Below are 18,578 nucleotides of genomic sequence, written 5' to 3'. Positions count from 1 at the left end.
AGCAAGAGGAGTGCAAGAAGCAGAGAGTGAGTAGGCGTACTGCTGGAGGACTGAGAAGTACAAGCATTATCAGACATCAGGAGGAAGGTCCGGTGGTGAGGACAAAGAAGGTGTTGGGAGGAGGCCATGGGGAAGTAGTCCAGGGAGTTGTAGGTGTCGTGCAACTGTACCAGGAGGCACTCTAAACAGCTGCAGTCCACAGGGCCCTGGGCTGGAACCGGAGTAGAGGGCGGGCCCGGGTTCCCCCCATACCTCCCAACTCCTGATCAAACACAGGAGGAATTGACCTGGACTATAGCTTCTACCAGAGGGGAAGGTCTCTGGACTGTTTCCTGACCCACAGGGTGAATCTGTGAAGCGAGCAAATCCGCCAATAAGCGCAGGACCCACCAAGGTAGAAGAGGAACTTTGTCACAAAAGGTAAACTGAATTGTGACGAGTGAGAGATTGTAGATATCTGCCATCGCTTGCTGGAGACAGAAACCAAGCTGGACTGAGAGAAGATTTATTGCAGGAGCAGAGCCCACCTGCCTTTCCTCTGCTGAGAATGAAGGCTTTGAAACGTTGACAGGGGATTTGAAAATGCCCCATTCCATCAAAGTGGAATTTACAGGGGTGGAAAAACAGTGATTTCCCCCCCCCCCCTGACAGTAGAATATGCTTTTAAAAGTAAAATAAAAGAGTGTGGGGGGGGGGGGGTGTTATAAATAAGTCTTGTGAATAAAATAGAGGGACTCTTCCCTCCCACACACACTTTGAAATTTACCCTGGGTGTTGCTGTGAGTTAACCCTGACATGGATCCTGCCAGGGCAGTGCTGCCCAAATAACCCTCTTCAAACTCACCTGACGACACCAGCCTAAACATTTGGGGAGACTGCCTTTGATTTCATAATACTTCAAATGTACATAGCGTTTGGCATCTGCACATGTGACAGTGCTTCACAAAGGTGGGGAAGTATAGGGGCTAGCTGGGGAAACTGAAACAGAGTAGTTAAGTGACTACTGCCCAGGTTTGCATAACAAGGCAGCAGCAGCAGAGATAGGAACAGAACTCAGGTCTCCTGGCTCTCAGTTCACTGGCGCATGCTGCCTCCTTAACATGTTCCTGAATACAGTCAATATGGTTCTGCAACTTTTGAAGTTCATATCTGGATCTGATGTGTGTCTGGCCTCTGTTCTCATAATGGATCAAACCAAAACCCCAGATCAAAACAGCCTTGAACTTTAAATTTGGATGGGATGAGGACAAAGGACTAAAGAAAGCTCTTGTCGAGCTGCATTGGGACTGTCCGCTGCTTTCTTTGTGAACCCCATCTCGAAGTGCAGAATTTCTGGAATGGACCAGTTCGGGGTTTTTTTGTTCCTCCTCTCTTTACTGGCTTAGGAAATCCCCATTTTTTTTTTTTTAAATTCTCTCCCAGCACCCTACGGCTTCCTTTTCCAAATGTTTCAACTCTGTGGACCACCAGGCATGAGTATGGGGCGAGAGATCAGAGAGTCTCAAATTCACAACACAGTTTTAAGCTCCACAGAGGCATCCCTAAACCTCCAAACTCCATGAGTCCACCTAACAACACATTAGGAATCTGTCCAGTCAGCTCAGCTAGAATGGTCTGACACGGATCTTGCTCAGCAACCGCCTCTCAGTAGCAGCCAAGGCTCTCTCTATAGCCATACAAGCTGGAACTTAGCTTTCATTCACACCACAGATGCCAGCTATTGGCAGGTTGTGAAGTGGTTCAACATGAGATTAATCCCTTCAGTTATGGGTTCTGAAAAAGGACACAGTAACGAAGCTTGCCAGGATGAGGGACAAGGTGGTTAGCTGCTCCAACAGCCCTGCAATAAGAGAGAAAATGGAGTGTTCCATTTAAAGCAAACCCACTAGAAAATTTTCCTTGTGTTTCTAAAGCTTTTATTGAGTTGGGAGGGTCTATTTTACTCAGACAATGTGAACAGCTTCTCAAGAATTTTCAGTTTATACCTTTATACTGTAGCCATTTTTTTTCTTCATAATTAAAAGCCATTCTGTTTGTTTCTTTATCATCCCAAATTATGATCATTCCCAAAGATCTTGTGTCTGGGTTTGTTTTTCAAGAAGGTTTCTGATTAGTGTGACAAATCTACTGTTTTGTTAATCCCTCCAGTTGCATCTGCTCTAGCTTTTATTCTCTCTAAATATCCCAACCATGCTGCTCCTAGAATGGCAACTCTAGTCAGACAGAGCTCCAAGCAGCTGCTGACTTTTTAATCCTAACTAACCCAGAGACATGTCTACGCAATATGATGGTTAAAATGCTGATGGTCACCAGAGTCTTGTCTATGTTGGCTCTTCCCCCACTGATATCCCCAGCAAAATTGTGCTTACAGAAGCAAAGTCGGGAAACGTTAGCAACATAAAACCCTCCATAAACTAGGCCTCTCTGTCGAACGCTGTTGGCTGAGTCAGTAATTTGTTCCTGGTATTGTGTTTTGTGGCTCTCGTAGATGCTAGCATTGAAGTTCCAACTGTCTCATAAAGCAGAAACATCTGGTTGAATTAGGGACTCCTATGTCTGGGAGCACCGCTATCCTCTCTAGTAGCCAATAAGAACTACTGAACAGCATACAAAGGACACTGGGCTAATTCCACTAGCAAGAAAAATCAAATACATTGTTTACTCTCTATGGAAATAAAGCAGAAAATTAATTGCACTCTTCTGTTCTCCTCAGGGTCTGATGGGTTTCATCGGTCCAGTCGGGGAACCTGGAATAGTGGGAGAGAAGGTAAGAATGGTTTGCAAACAAATTGGCTATTCTTTTTTGGGAGGAGAGCGAAGGGAATATGTGAAATTATTTAATGTAACAGTTTAGATTTCTTAACTCAAAATGCCATGAAGAATGTTGCAATTCCAAGATGTGATGAGTTAGCCTTGTGCCAGTCAGAAACTTATGTTCTACTTCACTTTAGGGATTGCCACTCGTTCCTCCTTTAAAGGGACAGTCACAAATTTTTTGAACATAGGAATTATTGCCAGGGCAGGAGGGGAGTTTTGCTCATTCATTCATAGTCTTGTGAGAAGCCCATAAATAACATTCCCAACTGTCTTTTCTCCTTTTCCCTCTGGCAAACGTTGCCTCCCCTCCCAAGCCTGTGATTCAAAGAGAGGTGGGGCTTTACCAGGCTTTGAGAGCTCACCTCATTAATGCACCAGCATCACTGATCATGTCACTGCATCTCTGGGAACGTGAGGCCCAGTCCTTCACTCTGTACCTCGGACAAAGCAGAAGCAAATGGGAGTGCAGCTTGCAAACTGATCCCTGCATTGCATATCCCTGTCCCCAAGCACAGTTCCCCATAAATGCCACATGATCGGGGCCTGAGCAAGGCCTTCAGGATTTGTTCGTGAATCTCAGATGCAAAGGGAGCACAGTACTGTAGATATGGAACTAAGCAGATGCCAGTCTTAACACCATTGACATTAATTAGCTATAGAACAACATGGATGGTGCATAAACAGTAGACCGAGTTTAAGTTCTCTTCGTTGTCAGCAAGACAGTACTATTGCACTGCACACTTTAGTAATGCTAACACCCTCTAGCATGCTAGCAGTCCAGCCATAAGGTTAATACAAATATAAAATGGTACATTATACTATACCCTCACCCCTTTTCATGATTGCTCCTCAGACTTTTGTCCTCTGGGACAAAGTCGTGGTGTCAGGACGACATTCTGTTTATGTTGTGTTGTCTTGGAACAAACTTTATTGCTTATATTACACTAAAACCTGGAGACTCCACTGTTCTAGGTGCTGTGCATACATATAGTGTATGAGACAATCCTAGCCTAAAAAGAGTTTACAGTTGAAATGGACATGGCAGACAAAGGGTGGAAGAAATTACGTGTGGTTAACTTCATTTTATAAAAAGGGAACTGAGGCACAGATTAAGTGACTTGCCCAAGGTTACACAGAAAGTCTGTGGAAGAGCCAGAAATTGAACCCAGGTCTGCTGAGTTCCAGTCGAGTGTGTTAATTACAAAACCAACTTTCATGGTGGAATTCAGCATTTGCAGTATGATGATGTTACATCAGTGTCAGGACAAACTCAGGCTGTCTTATGAAAATCTGCACTTGGAAATCCTCAGTGCAGCTGAAATTTGTACCAGATCTTTTCTTCTCCCCCAAGGCAAATTTACAGATAACAAAAGTGACTATCATCACATCAAAGCCTCAGCCATAATTCCAGCTGGCATTGCATCTTAGAGCTTACTGTGTTACTGTGCACTAAATGAAGTGGGAAATATGCTTTCATTTGACATAGCTGTGTCAGCAATCTCCATCCAGAAAGCTGCAAAACGTAATGCTGAAGCAAATGGAATCAAACTATTGTCAAAGAGAACAATGTAGCTAACAGGTCTTTAATAAAATCCATACATTGAGAAAGGAAGCTTGCCATTATCAATTGATTCACAAGGTCCAGCTAGTGACAACAGCCTCTTTGGATCTGTTTTTAATAGATATTTAGAATCCAGGAGTCATTTTCCCAACACAGTCTAACTGTTGGAAGGAAGGTCAGATTCTGGGTGTAATCTACTTGGCAGTATGTTTGTAACTTCTCCTCCTCCCCCTGAACCCGCTAGTGTGCACACATACACTGTGAATTTAGGTGTGTGTTACCAATTGAGGATCATAGAGTCACTGCATGTGTTGCATCCAGGCAGGAATAATCATAAACCTATTGTTAGAACTGTAGATCGAACATCACTTCACCATAGATTCAGGCAGAAGTACAATGATGCAGTATTGATAGAGTTATAACTCACCTATAAGACTCCTGGCTTTCTGTATCTCCAAAGATCATGATCTGGAGGAGCTAAGGATATATTGAACTGAGGTGACAGGTCTCTGTGTGGTAACATAAACCTCTAAGGCCAAGATTTGCCTCAATTTTTGCTGCTGTCTTGAGACACCTTTATTTAAAAAAAAAAAAAAAAAAAAAAGCCTGGTTTTAGAGGACAGATGTTCAGCCCCTTCTGACCATAAGACCCCTTTAAGGTGTCTCAAGTTGGACTCTTCAGAAGCATAGGCACCCAAAATTATTATTTATTATTTGTACTGTGGTGGTTCATGGACCAGAAACCCCTGGTGCTAGGTGCTGTACAAACAATGAACAAAAAGATGGGCCTTGCCCCAAAATGCTTGCAATCTACTTTTGAAAATCTTGGACTTCATTTCCAAACATGTTCTCAACATTAATAGTGACACCTATTCAGAATCTCCACCAAAGCTCCACAGCTTCCAGGCCCACACTGCTCCAAACACAGCAATATGCAGTGAGGGTGAGACTCCTGAAGGGATAGCAGATAAGATGGGGAGGTATGGAGATACCTTTCTGGGTTCTGTTCCCAGCTCTGCTACTGACTATTATGGGACCTTGAGAGAGTCATTTTCATTTCCTGTGCCTCAGCTTCCCCATCTTTTCAATGGAGATAATGAAAACCCACTTCTCGGAGGTGCTGAGAATTGATGAAACTCCTGTATGGTGCTTTAAGATGCTACTGACATGTGGCCAATGGTGAATTTCTTACTTTAATTTTTTTGTGGGAAATCAGCAGCTGTAACCTGATGGCCTCTTGGCACTAAACAGTCATTTCAGATGACAAACCAGGGGCCACTGTTCAGTCCACTCGCTGCTACAGTGTCAGAAGGGAGAAGCTGTCAAGCTCAGCACTATTAATGGGCTATTGCAACTTCACGTGAGTTCACAGCAGCAGGAGCAGTTGAGACAATTTGTGGATGCTTCATGATTTTCAACTGCAGTATTGTCCCACCCATTAGCTCATAATGCTCATTAACAAAATTACTTGCTGTGCTTTGTGCGCCATTGTCTTCCTTAGGGTGACCGAGGCACAATCGGAGCACCGGGCCCACCGGGAGTCAAGGGGTCGATGGTAAGGAGTAAGTCTGCATTATCTCGCTCACTGTCTGACTAATGGCCTCCCCATCTCTCACGGTTCCATGGGAAATTACAGCTCCGGCCAGTCTGTTGGCTAAACCCTGATAGTTCCAAATTTTTCCTGCCTGTGTGGAGATGGGATGGGCATTTGACTGACTGATATCAAGCTATAAACACTCCCACCCATCCACCTTAGCAGGATTATTCACATTGGCCACTCTGTTTACGCCTCAGTCCATTCCCTCTTTGAAAGCGTGAGAGAACAGTGATGTTTTTCAGCATGTCCTGCAGGTCAGCAAACCTGGGGTCTGTTTCATGAGGCAAAGCTAACTCTTAACTACTAGTACGCTGCAATATCTGAAGTGCTGCTTGTTTGCAGCATCCTGCCTGATGGAAAGGCGTAGTTTAGTTGTCTGAGGGCCAGGAACTCCTGGATTCTTGTCTTGCCTCTGACACTAGCTCCCTTTGTGCCCTGAGCCAAGACTTCAAGAGCCAGAAGTTCAGACCTGCTCAGTCCCCAATAGTTTGAGCTCTTTTGAAAATCTGGGTCCAACTGTGGGTGCTGAGCCCTTGAAAACCTGGCCCTCAGCTCTTTTACCCTAGCAGAACTTGCTTGAGCTGGCAAGTGACTGATGCTGCCCTAGCTTCTATCACCCCCTGCTCTTCCCATGGAAAAAGGAAGTAGGTGAAGATTTCCAGGGAATGCATGCCATATGTCATCATCTTCCTTTGTCTTTTAGGGGCATCCCGGAACGCCCGGAGGAACTGGTTTCTCAGGAGCTCCTGGACCACCAGTAAGTAAAGCCTAATAATCTTGTAACTAGTGGGAAAGAGAGTCAGCGTCTTATATACCTGGTGCCGTGGGTCAGACCCAAGGCAGTCCTTTTCCAGTTGGCACTGGGTTTGAATGGCAATTTGTGAATGAGAGACCCTGATGAAGAGATGGTACATGGGAGATCAAGAGGGGGTGGCATGGAAAGCGATGCTAAAATGGGCCAATGCTTATGAGATGGTGAGGAGATGAGACAAAGGAGAGCTCTGAGCCGGTACAAGCGTCCCACACCCCCACAGAGCAGCTTTCAGGACCAGGGCCCTTGTAAGAATAAATACCGTCTGAGGGGCTGGTGCTGAGCACTTCCAGCCCCGGGCTGAGAGCACACAGTGCATTGCAGGAGCCACTCCCCCTTGCTCTGTTGGACCCTGATTCAGCAAACATGCGGAAGGAGGTTTTCTGAAGCTCCCAGAAGCATCCCACTGTCTCGCTGAGAGAGATTGTGCCAAACAGCTTATTTGGACTCTTGCTGGCAAGCATCTGCCTTCAGCTCTTAATGGGGAATGTGGTCAGGAGAAATGCAAGGCTTGGCGAAGTGTCCGATATTTGCTTGTTTTCTTACCATGGTGAACTCATCTGGCATTCGTTTAGCACTGGGCTAAGCAACCTATGGCACGCGTGCCGAAGGCGGCACGCGAGCTGATTTTCAATGGCACTCACACTGCCCGGGTCCTGGCAACCGGTCCGGGGGGCTCTGCATTTTAATTGAATTTTAAATTCAATTTAAAATTCTTAAATATTTTAAAAACCTTATTTACTTTGCATACAACAATAGTTTAGTTCTATATTATAGACTTATAGAAAGAGACCTTCTAAAAACGTTAAAATGTATTACTGGCATGCGAAACTTTAAATTAGAGTGAATAAATGAAGACTCGGCACACCACTTCCGAAAGGTTGCTGACCCCTGGTTTAGCATGTCTCCAAGGCTCACGGGTATCGGAAAACCAGCTCGCCCAATAAGGCAGCAGAGCAGTGTGTGTTTAGCAGCTGTGATCGTTGCATTAAGCTGGCTGTCAGTGATAACGTTGCAAGTGTTCACATAGTGACCATCAAAGTTTGCTGCAGAGTCTCCATCACCGCAGTACCACTACGTAGAGGCTCTGGCTCATAAGTCCCCTGAGGTTTGGAGGAGGATTTAAGCATCCTTGGAAGGCAGAGGCTCTGGATCCCCGTGGGTCCTAACTTTTGCCGCTCGTTGCTGTCTAATGCAGTGGGCCGAAACCCTGCATCCAACCCCTGAGCATTTAGATGGGACCTGTGCTCATTAGTTAAAGGCATTATTCAAGGGTTCCCTCTGTGCTCACTTGGCTGTGGGTTCCAGGCAAGGCAGGGAGCTCTCCTGCTGCTGCTTTGGAGCCCCGTGCTGGAATAGGCACTTGTGCAATACACACAGCAGCTGGCCCCTCTTGGGCCCTTTATCTGGAAGAGCGACTCCAGTAAGCCAACAGCTGAGAGAGGAGCACGGGATTGGCACGAGGATGGATTTTATTCGGGGGGAGTGTCGTGCAGTTGGACAGTGCCCGTGCTGGGCCAAAGGCCGAACTGCCACTGTAGGAAGGTAGGCTGTAGCTGGTTGGAAGGAGCAGGGAGGCAGTTGTAGGGGGAGGAGGGGAGTACAGGAACAGATTTCCCACTATGTATGTGAATTTTCACTATCTGGTTAATTGTTTTGTGCTGGGAGTCAGATTTCTGTGGTGAAATGCCCAGTCGGTGCCAAGGGTTTATCTTCTGGAGGCTTACGACAGCCCTGCCCCCTCAGAGAGAGTTCACAGATCCTGCTGGTCGCTCTCCCTGCCAGCTGCAGACAGCTGGTGCCTGGTCTCCAGCCATTTAAGACGCTCTGCGGTAGCATGACATGGGAGTAGTCTAACATGGCTACCACTCTGAAAACTGTCTATAGATGTGTGTCCCTAGGACTGAAATTAAAGAGCTGCCCCCGGGTTTTCAGAAGGGTCAACCTGCTGCATTGAGGGTAGGGCCTGGGAAATCGCACAGGGTAAACCGGAGGGGCAGTGCAGGCCATGCAGCCAACTCAACAGCCCCCCTGCAGTTAGAGGATACGATGGCTCAAGGAAGCCCTCAGCAGCGTGCTGCTCACTGGTCCTCTGAGCAGCAGCTGCGCTTGCCATGACAGCAGCGTCTGCATTGTGGGTGGGACACTGGCTGTCCCTTTAGCCAGCAGACCATGCACCTTTAAGCAACAATGCCCAGGCCAGTGCATTAACCAGGTGTACTTCCTTGTGTTCTCCTGAGCACTGGCAGGCAGTCCTGCCTGGCTGCATCTGTGGGAGGGATTGAAGGAGAAAGAAGTCCCTACGTTCTGTCCCTTCTTCATCCGTCACAAGAGGGCAGGATCTACAATAGCCTCATAGCAAAGAGCTGCCAATTACGTAGGGGTCCGATTGTGCTGCCCTTAGTGACACAGGGTAGCACTTGACATCACAAGTAGCACCATGGAAGCCAATGGGACAACTTGCAGAGTAAGGTGCTACTCCGCATAAGGGCAGCACAGTCTTGCCCGATGGAAGCAGCATGCGTCTCCGGAGTCCTTGGAGTGAGATTCGCTGCATTGGTGCATCCTGAGGCTGGTAGCTCTATAACCTCCTCCAATAACTTGTTTTCCTCCTGGAAAATAACCAGCAGATTCATCCAGATGAAATGTTTTCTCCAAACAGGCGATTTTGTTTCTTAAATTGAAGTCCTATTTAGGTAAGCCAGTTTCCCCGCAAAGCCAGGAAATAAAATCAAATTATCTCCTCATATTAAATCCATACTTATTAACGCCACTGCTGCAGCTCATTTCACCTCCAAACAATCCTTTATTTACTTTTTAAGCAAAACCCATGGCATTTATTTATTTATTTATTTATTTCATTGTTTGTTCTCAGCAGCAAACATTTCTAAAGGCCAAAGCAGCTCCCTGAGCCTCAGCAGGATTGGTGATGGGCTAACCCTACAAGGGGTCCGTAACAGAGGTATAACTAACAGATAGGAAACCATCCTCAATTGCAACCCATCCAGGCTTGTAAATTCCCCACCATCCCCCACTTCTGGTTCTTCTCATGCTTTAATACACAGGCTCAGTAATAAGTTACAAAGTTAGGTTCGTTCAATGGCCCCCATTTCCCTGAAAAGATTTAGCTCTTTGGAATTTTAAGTGGGGAGCTCGTTATCCAATAGAATGTTACTCCCTGGAAAGGATTTTTAATGGTTTTGTTTTTTCTACGTTGTTTGGGATGGGCAAGGACTTCTGGGGCAGGACTTTACAAATCCCAACAGAGTACATCATTTTCATTTGTGGCACTGATCAGAAAAGGGACCCCATAAACTGTGCAGCTGACACCTCTGCTCTTTGTGTGTCACAGTCCTCTTCTCATCCAGCAGCTACTCTTTTTCTGTTTGGTTCCTGTGTGTTCTTATTTTGTCTTCAATTTGTTTCCTTTTCTTGTTGTAGGGCCCTGCTGGAGTCCGGGGACCCCCAGGTATAAGGGGAGCAAAAGGCCGTCGGGTAAGCAGTTACTAACTTAGTAACGATTCTTACAACTCTCTTCTCTGACCTTTTGATGTAGAAATTTAGGTGGCTAGTTCCTTGGAATAAAGACAACTAAGGGCTGGAGATGGGATCAGGATGGTGGGATGTTGTTCTTGATGGTGAGCTACTGAGTGTCAAGGAAGAAAGCTGCTGTTACGTCAGTGAGATAGGTTTCTTAAAGAAGAGGTGAATGCAGGTAAAATATATAAAGGGCTCTGTTAGCCTAGAGAGCAGTGTCTTGGCATGGCATTTCTGAGGAAGCCAAGAACCTAAAATGTACTCATCATGTTTTCCTGCTAGCTACAGTGCCACATAGGGATGATGGGCACAGCTGGTGAAGATGGTGGGTACAGTCCAGTGATGCAGGATTTCAGCAAGGGATAAAAGCTGTAGCTAAAAGACCAGAGACACTGCCTTCATTTTCCTGGGGGGTTGGGGGAGGAAGGGGCAGTGTGTAGTGATTTAACTGAAGGATGATAAAGATTGTCTCAGTGTGTTGTCATGACTGCAGGCACTTAACTCCAGCTATGAAATTAGTTGCCACAAAATATTACCAAAGTACAGAGCACCAGCAAGGCTGAAAAATAGAGACTCAGGCAGAGTAACAATAAGGCAAGTGCATCTCATGCTTTCCAGATTCCTTCCATTTTAGTCTACTTGGTTTAGTCTCACTCGTTAGCTAGGTTTTGCAGTAGTGGTGAGGAAGATGCATTTGGAGTCATGCTCTAATTGGAGTATAAGTTCTTTAGGGCTGGATCTATGACTTACCATGTTCTTGGACACAACCTAGCACAATGGGGTCCCAATTCTGATTGGGGCCTTTACATGCTACCACAATACAAAGGGAGACGTGAATTCCTATTCTCGCTTTGGGTAGCCATCACCTGGGAGTTGAGACTGGCTAGTGATATTAAATAGCATCACTTTGTTGTAGCAGAAATACATATTACGTAGCATAAATATTTCTGCAAGCTCCATATGCCAGTTAGGAAATTAGAACTTGCTCTTCCTGCTCATGTTGAATGAAAGCCAATTCGGGCTTAGATTGATTTTCCTTGTCCAGTTGATGTGTCCAAAGCATTAGCGGTGAGTGATTGGATGTGGTTTTTGTTGAGGACCCCAAGACCATAATACATCACATCATTGTAAGGTCTTCCTTCCAAGGATCTTAAAAGGTTTGTTTTTATATATTTCAGTCAGGGTCTGGAGTAACCCTAAATTCTACTTCCTCCCCACACCCCCTTGCCACAGCCCACACTCCTATGCCATTCTCTATAGCAACGCCTGCTTGGAGAATGTAGGACAGCAAGCACTCGTGTGCATTTCCGTATGCCATAGCTAATCTGTTCCCTGGGCAGCTGGGATGGGGTAAAATGAAATGGGATCACCTGATTAGAAAGTTTTATGACCACAGGGCTATGTCACCTTGAATTGTTTTAAGTTTTAAAAGCACTGCTAGGAGGACATCAAATAATGCCCCACCCGGAAGATATGTCATGATGTTTAATTTTTTGTCTTTGGCTGGGAAAACTAGCTTCCTTTTCCCCTACCCTTGCATTAAGAGAAGGCCGTGTGTTGTAATTCCTGCACTCCTTCTCTCTGAAGAGTTCTCTTGGGAGCTGAGGAGTCTGTGTTACATGGTGTGAATTAACGGAATTGGTCAGTGAATCCGTGAGCATGACTGATGAGGAACTGAAGACATGGATTCCAAGGAAGGTTGTGAATGAATCTGGGAATTACCTCGATGAAAGACTACAGAGTAGATCTGAATGAACAATGACATGTGAAAGAGCCCCACCCTGCCGCCCGCACAGGCTCCACAGATATTCCTTGGAGAACATCAAAGAGTCTCGTTGGGGTGTAAAGCTTCAGTGCCCTGATCCATATAAGGGCAGAAAAGGGATCCAAGTGCCTGCCTCTCTTTCTCAGCTTCCAATTCTGGAACGCCAACCCCATTCCATGGAGCCAAGTCAGTTCTTTCAGCAGCCAGCTGTGTGCAACTGTGCTATTTGGCTCCTTGTTTGCATAAGGTTCAGACTCGCACAGGATCTCGTTATGGTTCTTACATTCTAGCTGGACCAGATGAATCAGGCCACTGGGAGAGAAAACCACCAGTTTTTACCTTCTCTGCTGCCCTGACGCTGTCAGAGCTGATTAAGGGGATATTTATCGTTTTACAGGGTGAAACACCATTTTTTAAGCAAGTGGAACTAGAGTGGCTAATGGTTTATTTACTGTTTAAAATGTCCAGTGGGAGGTTTTTCCTGCTGTGGAGGAAGAGATGGATTCTAGAATGGATTCAGCTTTTAAAAGGGCTGGACTTGCTCTGGGGATAAGCTATGGAGTGGATGAGGCCTTGTCTTCAGGCCCAAGCGACTGCGTTAATATATTAAATGATTGTCTTGGAAGAAAGACCAAGGGCAGGAAACCATTGCTGTATTAGAGTGGGAACGACCCCTTTCTAGAGGTGAAACTAACCCCAGTGGTGCTAGAGGTCACCTTGCTGGAGCTAGACAAGGAGGAAGCAAGAGAGTATCAGTCTCTCCGGTGCGATACAACAAGAAGCCAGTTAACTTCTGCAAATGCACTACCACTAGCGCTCTCCCTTCCCAGAATGACGTACCATATGTTATAGAAATTTCCTTTGGCATCACTGGGCCGCATTTCCTCTCCAGATGTCAAACCCAGCACCCCCCAGACCAGTTGTTTTCTCCTTTATGTTCCTGCATTTGGGAATTCCACTCGTGCCTGAGGAAACCCAGACTTCAGACCACATCAAAGTACCAAGGACTAACAATGACAACACAGCCCTGCCGAAAGTCACTCTAAACCAGGGAGTGCTGGTGGAGGGAGATGGGGAGCCAGTATCAAGTGAAGAAGCTGTGTTAATGTCTTGATCTCTAGTACAGCCCCTTGTAGTAGTACTTCTGTATCAGCTAGATGTCAGATTATTAGGGTGCTGCATTTGAAGTCAGTGTCTGCTGGTGCTCTGCAGCTAACTTAACTACTCTCACCCTTCACTGATCTTTCCTTTCAAACCAGTTTTTTAGTAGCATATAGGTTGTTATATTTCTTTTATGGGCAATACCTAAATAATCTGATAGAGATTAAATCAATGGGAGTTGTCATTCTATAGGACTTTACCACAAGGGCTGATTGTTCTCCCAGCTCTCTTGTCTTTGAAATGTTCTGCTTTGCACATGCCTGTCTCTGTCTCTCAATTGCTTAATATTCCTTATTTGCTTAGTTTCCTTGCCATTCATGCTCTTGGTTTCTTTTAGTTTTTGAGGACTGGGAAATGATGCCCCGGAATGCAATTTCAAACGCTGCCCTTCGCAGCATGCTCCATATTACAATTCACAGCAGAGATGTAATTCAATTCAGAATGGAAACATTAATGCAACTCTCTGCCAGATGTTTGTGGATTGCGCTGATCCGTGTTTGGATACCTCGTTAAAGTAATTGTACTTTTGAAGACAACATCAGTAGCAAATATGGTTTGGATTGTAAAGAACAATGGAGACTTTTGGGATCTGTATTTAAGTTGTTATAGCTATTGTGCTGTTGACATAAAAATACTGATTGTCAAAAAGAGAACCTTTAAAAATCATAACTTTCCGCTTCTTAGTATGAGAGAGGACTATTGTTCCCTCCAGTTTACTTTTAGCCATCAAATTGATGTTGTACAAGCATCCACAAATGCAGTTTTTCTCTCTTCTCTTCCTTATGGCCCCAATTCAGAAAACACACAAACACATGCTGACCTTTAAAATGTGCTTAAGACCATCCCTATAAAATATAGCACTTACACACATGCATAAAGTTAAGTCAATGGGGATTAAGCACATGCTTACAGTTAAGTGTTTAGAGGAATTAGGATTTACATTTTAGGAAGACTGGGATAGCTGGCTTCTCCTCCCTTCACCCCCCACTCCAGATCAGAAAGCAAGGCAAGACTGGTTTTCCACTGAAATATTCAGAAGGGTTCCATAACTGGATTTCTTTGATTGGAAGGCAGGCAGGTACTAAGTGGTGAATGGCAGGATGGCTAGTGGATAACCTAGCCGAAGATCTGATGGTTGAGATTGGGATTGTTTCCAGTTGGCTAATGGGATTCGTTGCTTATCTAAACTAACTCTCTAGGCCAACATTTCCAAAGTCAGGCACCTAAATAAAAGTACTTGATATGCCAAGGTGCTGAGCACCCACGACCCTGGCCAAAGTCAGTGGGGAGCTGCAGATGCTCAGAACCTCTGAACAACAGGCAACTTTCACTTCGGTGCCTCACTTTGAAAACCTTAGCGCTGAGCTAAATCTGTCCCCTTTTAATAGCTTCCTCTTTCTCCAGATCCATGTTGCTCAAAACTTCATCTTCTGAACTGAGGCCTTAAGTCTGTGACCTGCAAGGACTAGCGCTTACAGAATGACACTGGTCAAGCTTAAAAAGTGAAGTCAGCCATGCTGGAAATGTCAAAGCAAACATTAAATCAAGAGGGGCCTGCAATGGTTATTTACTTTTCATTGCTCTTCTTGCCATCCTTGCCGCATCCCAGGAACCCCACGGGCAATGCCCATGCTAACAAATCATCAGAGCAGACACCATGCAATAAATTCAAGAGCAAGCTCCTGCCAATCAGCTCCTCACAGCAGGAGTGTGCCTGGCTTCATCGCCCTATCCATGAACTCAGCTCAGACCTTGATTGAGAATCTGCACAGGAAGCTTAATATCAACTGAACCTGTGATTTTACAGCATGGTCTGTAAACCTCCAGCTGAAATCCATCTGACAAGCTCCTCATCCTGGCCTGTTCTCCCAGCCAAGTGCCAGTCATCAATCCAGGAATGTTACTCCTTTAACTCAGAGCCACAGTGTGCTGCCTAGAAGTAACTCGTAAGAGCTGCAGTCTTTAAAAGTCCAGAGGTAGAACTTACAGGGTGTATCTGTATCTCCCAGCCAGTATGCCAGCCAGTCCCCTGCATTAAACAATACAGAGCTAAAACCAGCAAAGATCTAGATATGCTGCATGCATCAGAACTCCTTGCGGTGTCTTGCTGATACTTGGATAACTAGACCAATCTCTGTCTAACCATGTGAATCCTGCAGCTTGTAGCCTTAGTGACCGCAGGAATTTATCAAACCCTGGTAATTTGCAACATGGGGGTATTTAAACTTGGGCCCTAAAATCATTCCATTGTTCCTGGGCTTGCAGGGGTGAGTACCTGGCCAATAGAAGGCAGAGCAGCATCTTACTTTGCTCTCCTGACTGAAAGACTAGCATTAAAAGATGCTGGAATATGGTATGTTCAACCTCCCTTGGGAAAAGGACAGTCACGCCATTTTAAGGCCTTTGAAGTGGCAGCAGCAAGGATTGAAAGAGGACGGGGAAATCTCCTAAATTTTTCCACAAAAATGAGAAGTCCCACCTCTTAGCTGCACTGGGCTATTCCTTGTTCATGTCTGAAAGCTTGTGTAATTCTCTTTGGAAATGTTCTGCTTCCATGTTCCATTGGAGAGCCCCTGCTTACATTGGGAGTCTCTAACACCAGTATTACACACTAGATTAATAGCTGAAGACTCGGAGTTTATAAATCATTTGACCATAGGGTGGGTGCGTCCATGTCCAGTTTGACTGACGGAGGTCATTGTCTCATCCAGTGGCACAGACTGTTCTCAGAGTCTGTTCTGTTCAGGTTCTTATGCCACATCCATCACCTTGCTCCAGCTCTTTCTCATTTGGCTGAATTAGAAATACTTGGAACAGGGGAAAAGAGGCTTTGCATTTTGAGAAGGCCACTGCTGTTTCTGAGCTCTCCTTGCATACGTAGCTGTCCTTCAGAAGCGTGATGGTGGAAGGTAGCTCTGCTCCCTTCTTCATCTCCCCAACACTTTTTTATTGACTGGTTTGTTTGGAAAGAAGGCCAAGGCCATCCTCTACTACTAGGAAAGTACAAGGGCTGGAGAGCAGATAAACTAAAATTCAAGATTTCTTAGATCTACTCAAACCCAACACACTGATGCACAATTCATCACCCCCGGAACTCTACCAGATAAAGCGTCCCTCAGGCAGCAATGTAGAAGATGTATGCATTGTGAAATATCTCCCTGTTCAAGACAAATTTAAGTACATGGAATAAGAGGCAGGAATCCCCCCGATGTTTGTGTGACACTCTCTCCATTGGTATATCAAAGTTTGATGGCCTCTCCCTCTGTATGTAAGTTGTCTGCACCTTGCCTCCATTGAAAAAGAAAAATGTAGCACTGTTGTTGAAACACCTTGCTGGGCATTAAGTTCTATTCAGATGGAGTGTTGTCTGCTGGTGGCATTACTCTGTAGCTCTGTTGACTGATCTAAACTAGAGATACAAAGTTTAGATCCAAACTTCCTCAATATTCAGATGCTAGGGCTGTTTGCATCTGGGCTTTGAGTCCTTATTAGCAGTATCATAATTTTGTTTAGTCTTGGTCTGAAGCTCTCAAAGGTAGTATTGCCTGAGGCTATGTGCTTGCCAACATTAGCAGTAGCAAACCAACACAAAGGACAGCAAGCAATGAAGCCTATGTTTACAAATGGGCTAATGATTATATGTGCGGAATGGGATTAGAGATAACATTTTCTAAAGGGCCTAAGTGATGTGATGTGATTTTCAAAATGATTTCGGCGCTATGGGCTGAGCAGCTGTATTTTGCAGGCTTTACCTAAACATTTAGTCAGTCCAGGTCTGGGATCCATGACCCCAAAGCAAACGTCAGTTAAAATGGCTAAGTTTCACCAGCTTCTGCATGTAAATATGTGACCCTAAAATGTATTGTATTATTCCAGTTCATAGCAACACACCTTCCACCACTGGGCCTACGTAACCAAAAGGGCCGGAAGTATAATTTGTTGATTTAAATAGAGAGGAAGCTTGGCCTTGTGGCTAATGCACCGGAGTGGGACTCAGGGAGATCTGGTTTGAATTCCTGGCTCTACCACATACTTCCAGTCTGACCTTGGTCACATGCTTAAAGTTAAGTACGTTCTTAAGTGCTTTGTTGTATCAGGGTCTATAATTCTCTCTGCCTCCTATTTCCCGTCTGCAAAACGGAGGTAATTCTGCTTTTACCTTCCTAGTTTCCTCTCTTGTCTATTTAAATTATAAGCTCTTCAGAGGTTGTACTGTTTGTACAGCATCTAGCGCAATGGGGTTTATCAGCTGAAGAGTCTAGGTGCTGATTGGTAATTTATACTAAATGAAAACTTAGCTGCTGTAGGAAACTTCACAACCCCCAGAAGACAACTATGCAGCCTGCCTAGCGCATTGTAATGTAGGCCCTGATCATTGCTGCCTGCTGGCATTCCAGTTTCCTGTAGATCCTCCAGGGTTTCCCTCACTTGTCTGTAACTGGCATTGTCAGAAAAAGGGAGTTTCAAAGATTTAACTAATTGGCTAACTGTAGCCTTTCCTGTCAGGGTGAATTAGGGAAACCTCTTAGTCTGGGCAAGATGGAGCTTTCCTGGTCTGTTCCTTAATGCAGGGGCAGTTTAACCTTCTTAGGTCCGGTGCTGATGAAATGTTTAGTGATGGTTTAACCAGGTGCCTGCTGTGAGGAGATTGCCCTGCTGGACTCCTGGGGTGCTGGTGACAGAGCGCTGCTGGGAAGAAACTAAGATACTCCAAACAGTGCTGCAGCCATGCGAGTACTGGCAGGCTGCATTGCTGGGGTCCAGGCTTCACTGCCAGAGCAGCAGTGCTGTGAGAAGGCATGCTGGAGCTAGCAGGGGGCTCCATCCATTTCAGTGACCACTCCCACAAGTACAATGCCAGGTGACTGGGAAAGGATGCAGGGGGCGGGATGGATTACAACAAGAGATTTGAGAGACCTGTTTGTCTCTGAGGAGAGACTGGCCTTATAACTGTATGGAACAGCTGGATGAGCAAATGTGTCTGCCATTGACATTAACTCCTTGGGAGTGGCCTAAGTGCTCTGTCCAACTCCGTTCTGGTTCTAGTCTGTCTTTCTGTGCAGATTATATGGGGAAAGGGACTTGTGGAGAGATAAGATCATGGTCCTAGGAAGACAAGGAGCTCGTTCTGACTTTGTAAGCATAGTGCTGAGCCTGTCACAGAAAGTCGATGGGGCCAAGAATTTAACGAGACTCAAAGAAGGATTGGACATTTATATGGATAACAGGAATGGCCAGAGTTGTCCTAACTATCGGACATCAGGATGAGACCTAATGTGTGGGGAGGGTCAGATTATCCCACATCTGCTACTGCACTGTCTCTTCTTGC

The 18,578-nt window shown here is 45.3% G+C and overlaps 1 protein-coding gene across 1 annotated transcript in view; it reads left to right on the top strand.

The window, feature by feature from the left end:
* Nucleotides 1-18,578, top strand: part of COL27A1 (collagen type XXVII alpha 1 chain) — a 210,781-nt gene that overhangs the window by 123,400 nt on the left and 68,803 nt on the right. Inside the window, exons 25-28 of the mRNA XM_065418988.1 lie at nt 2,714-2,767; nt 5,880-5,933; nt 6,679-6,732; nt 10,228-10,281. Of these exons, the coding sequence (XP_065275060.1) occupies nt 2,714-2,767; nt 5,880-5,933; nt 6,679-6,732; nt 10,228-10,281 (216 nt within the window). The remainder of the gene's footprint in view (nt 1-2,713; nt 2,768-5,879; nt 5,934-6,678; nt 6,733-10,227; nt 10,282-18,578) is intronic.

This window comes from Emys orbicularis, chromosome 18 (assembly GCF_028017835.1).
Source record: "Emys orbicularis isolate rEmyOrb1 chromosome 18, rEmyOrb1.hap1, whole genome shotgun sequence".
Lineage (NCBI taxonomy): Eukaryota > Metazoa > Chordata > Testudines > Emydidae > Emys > Emys orbicularis.
Note: the sequence above shows the minus strand (reverse complement) of the source record. Positions and strands in the feature narration are given on the sequence as shown.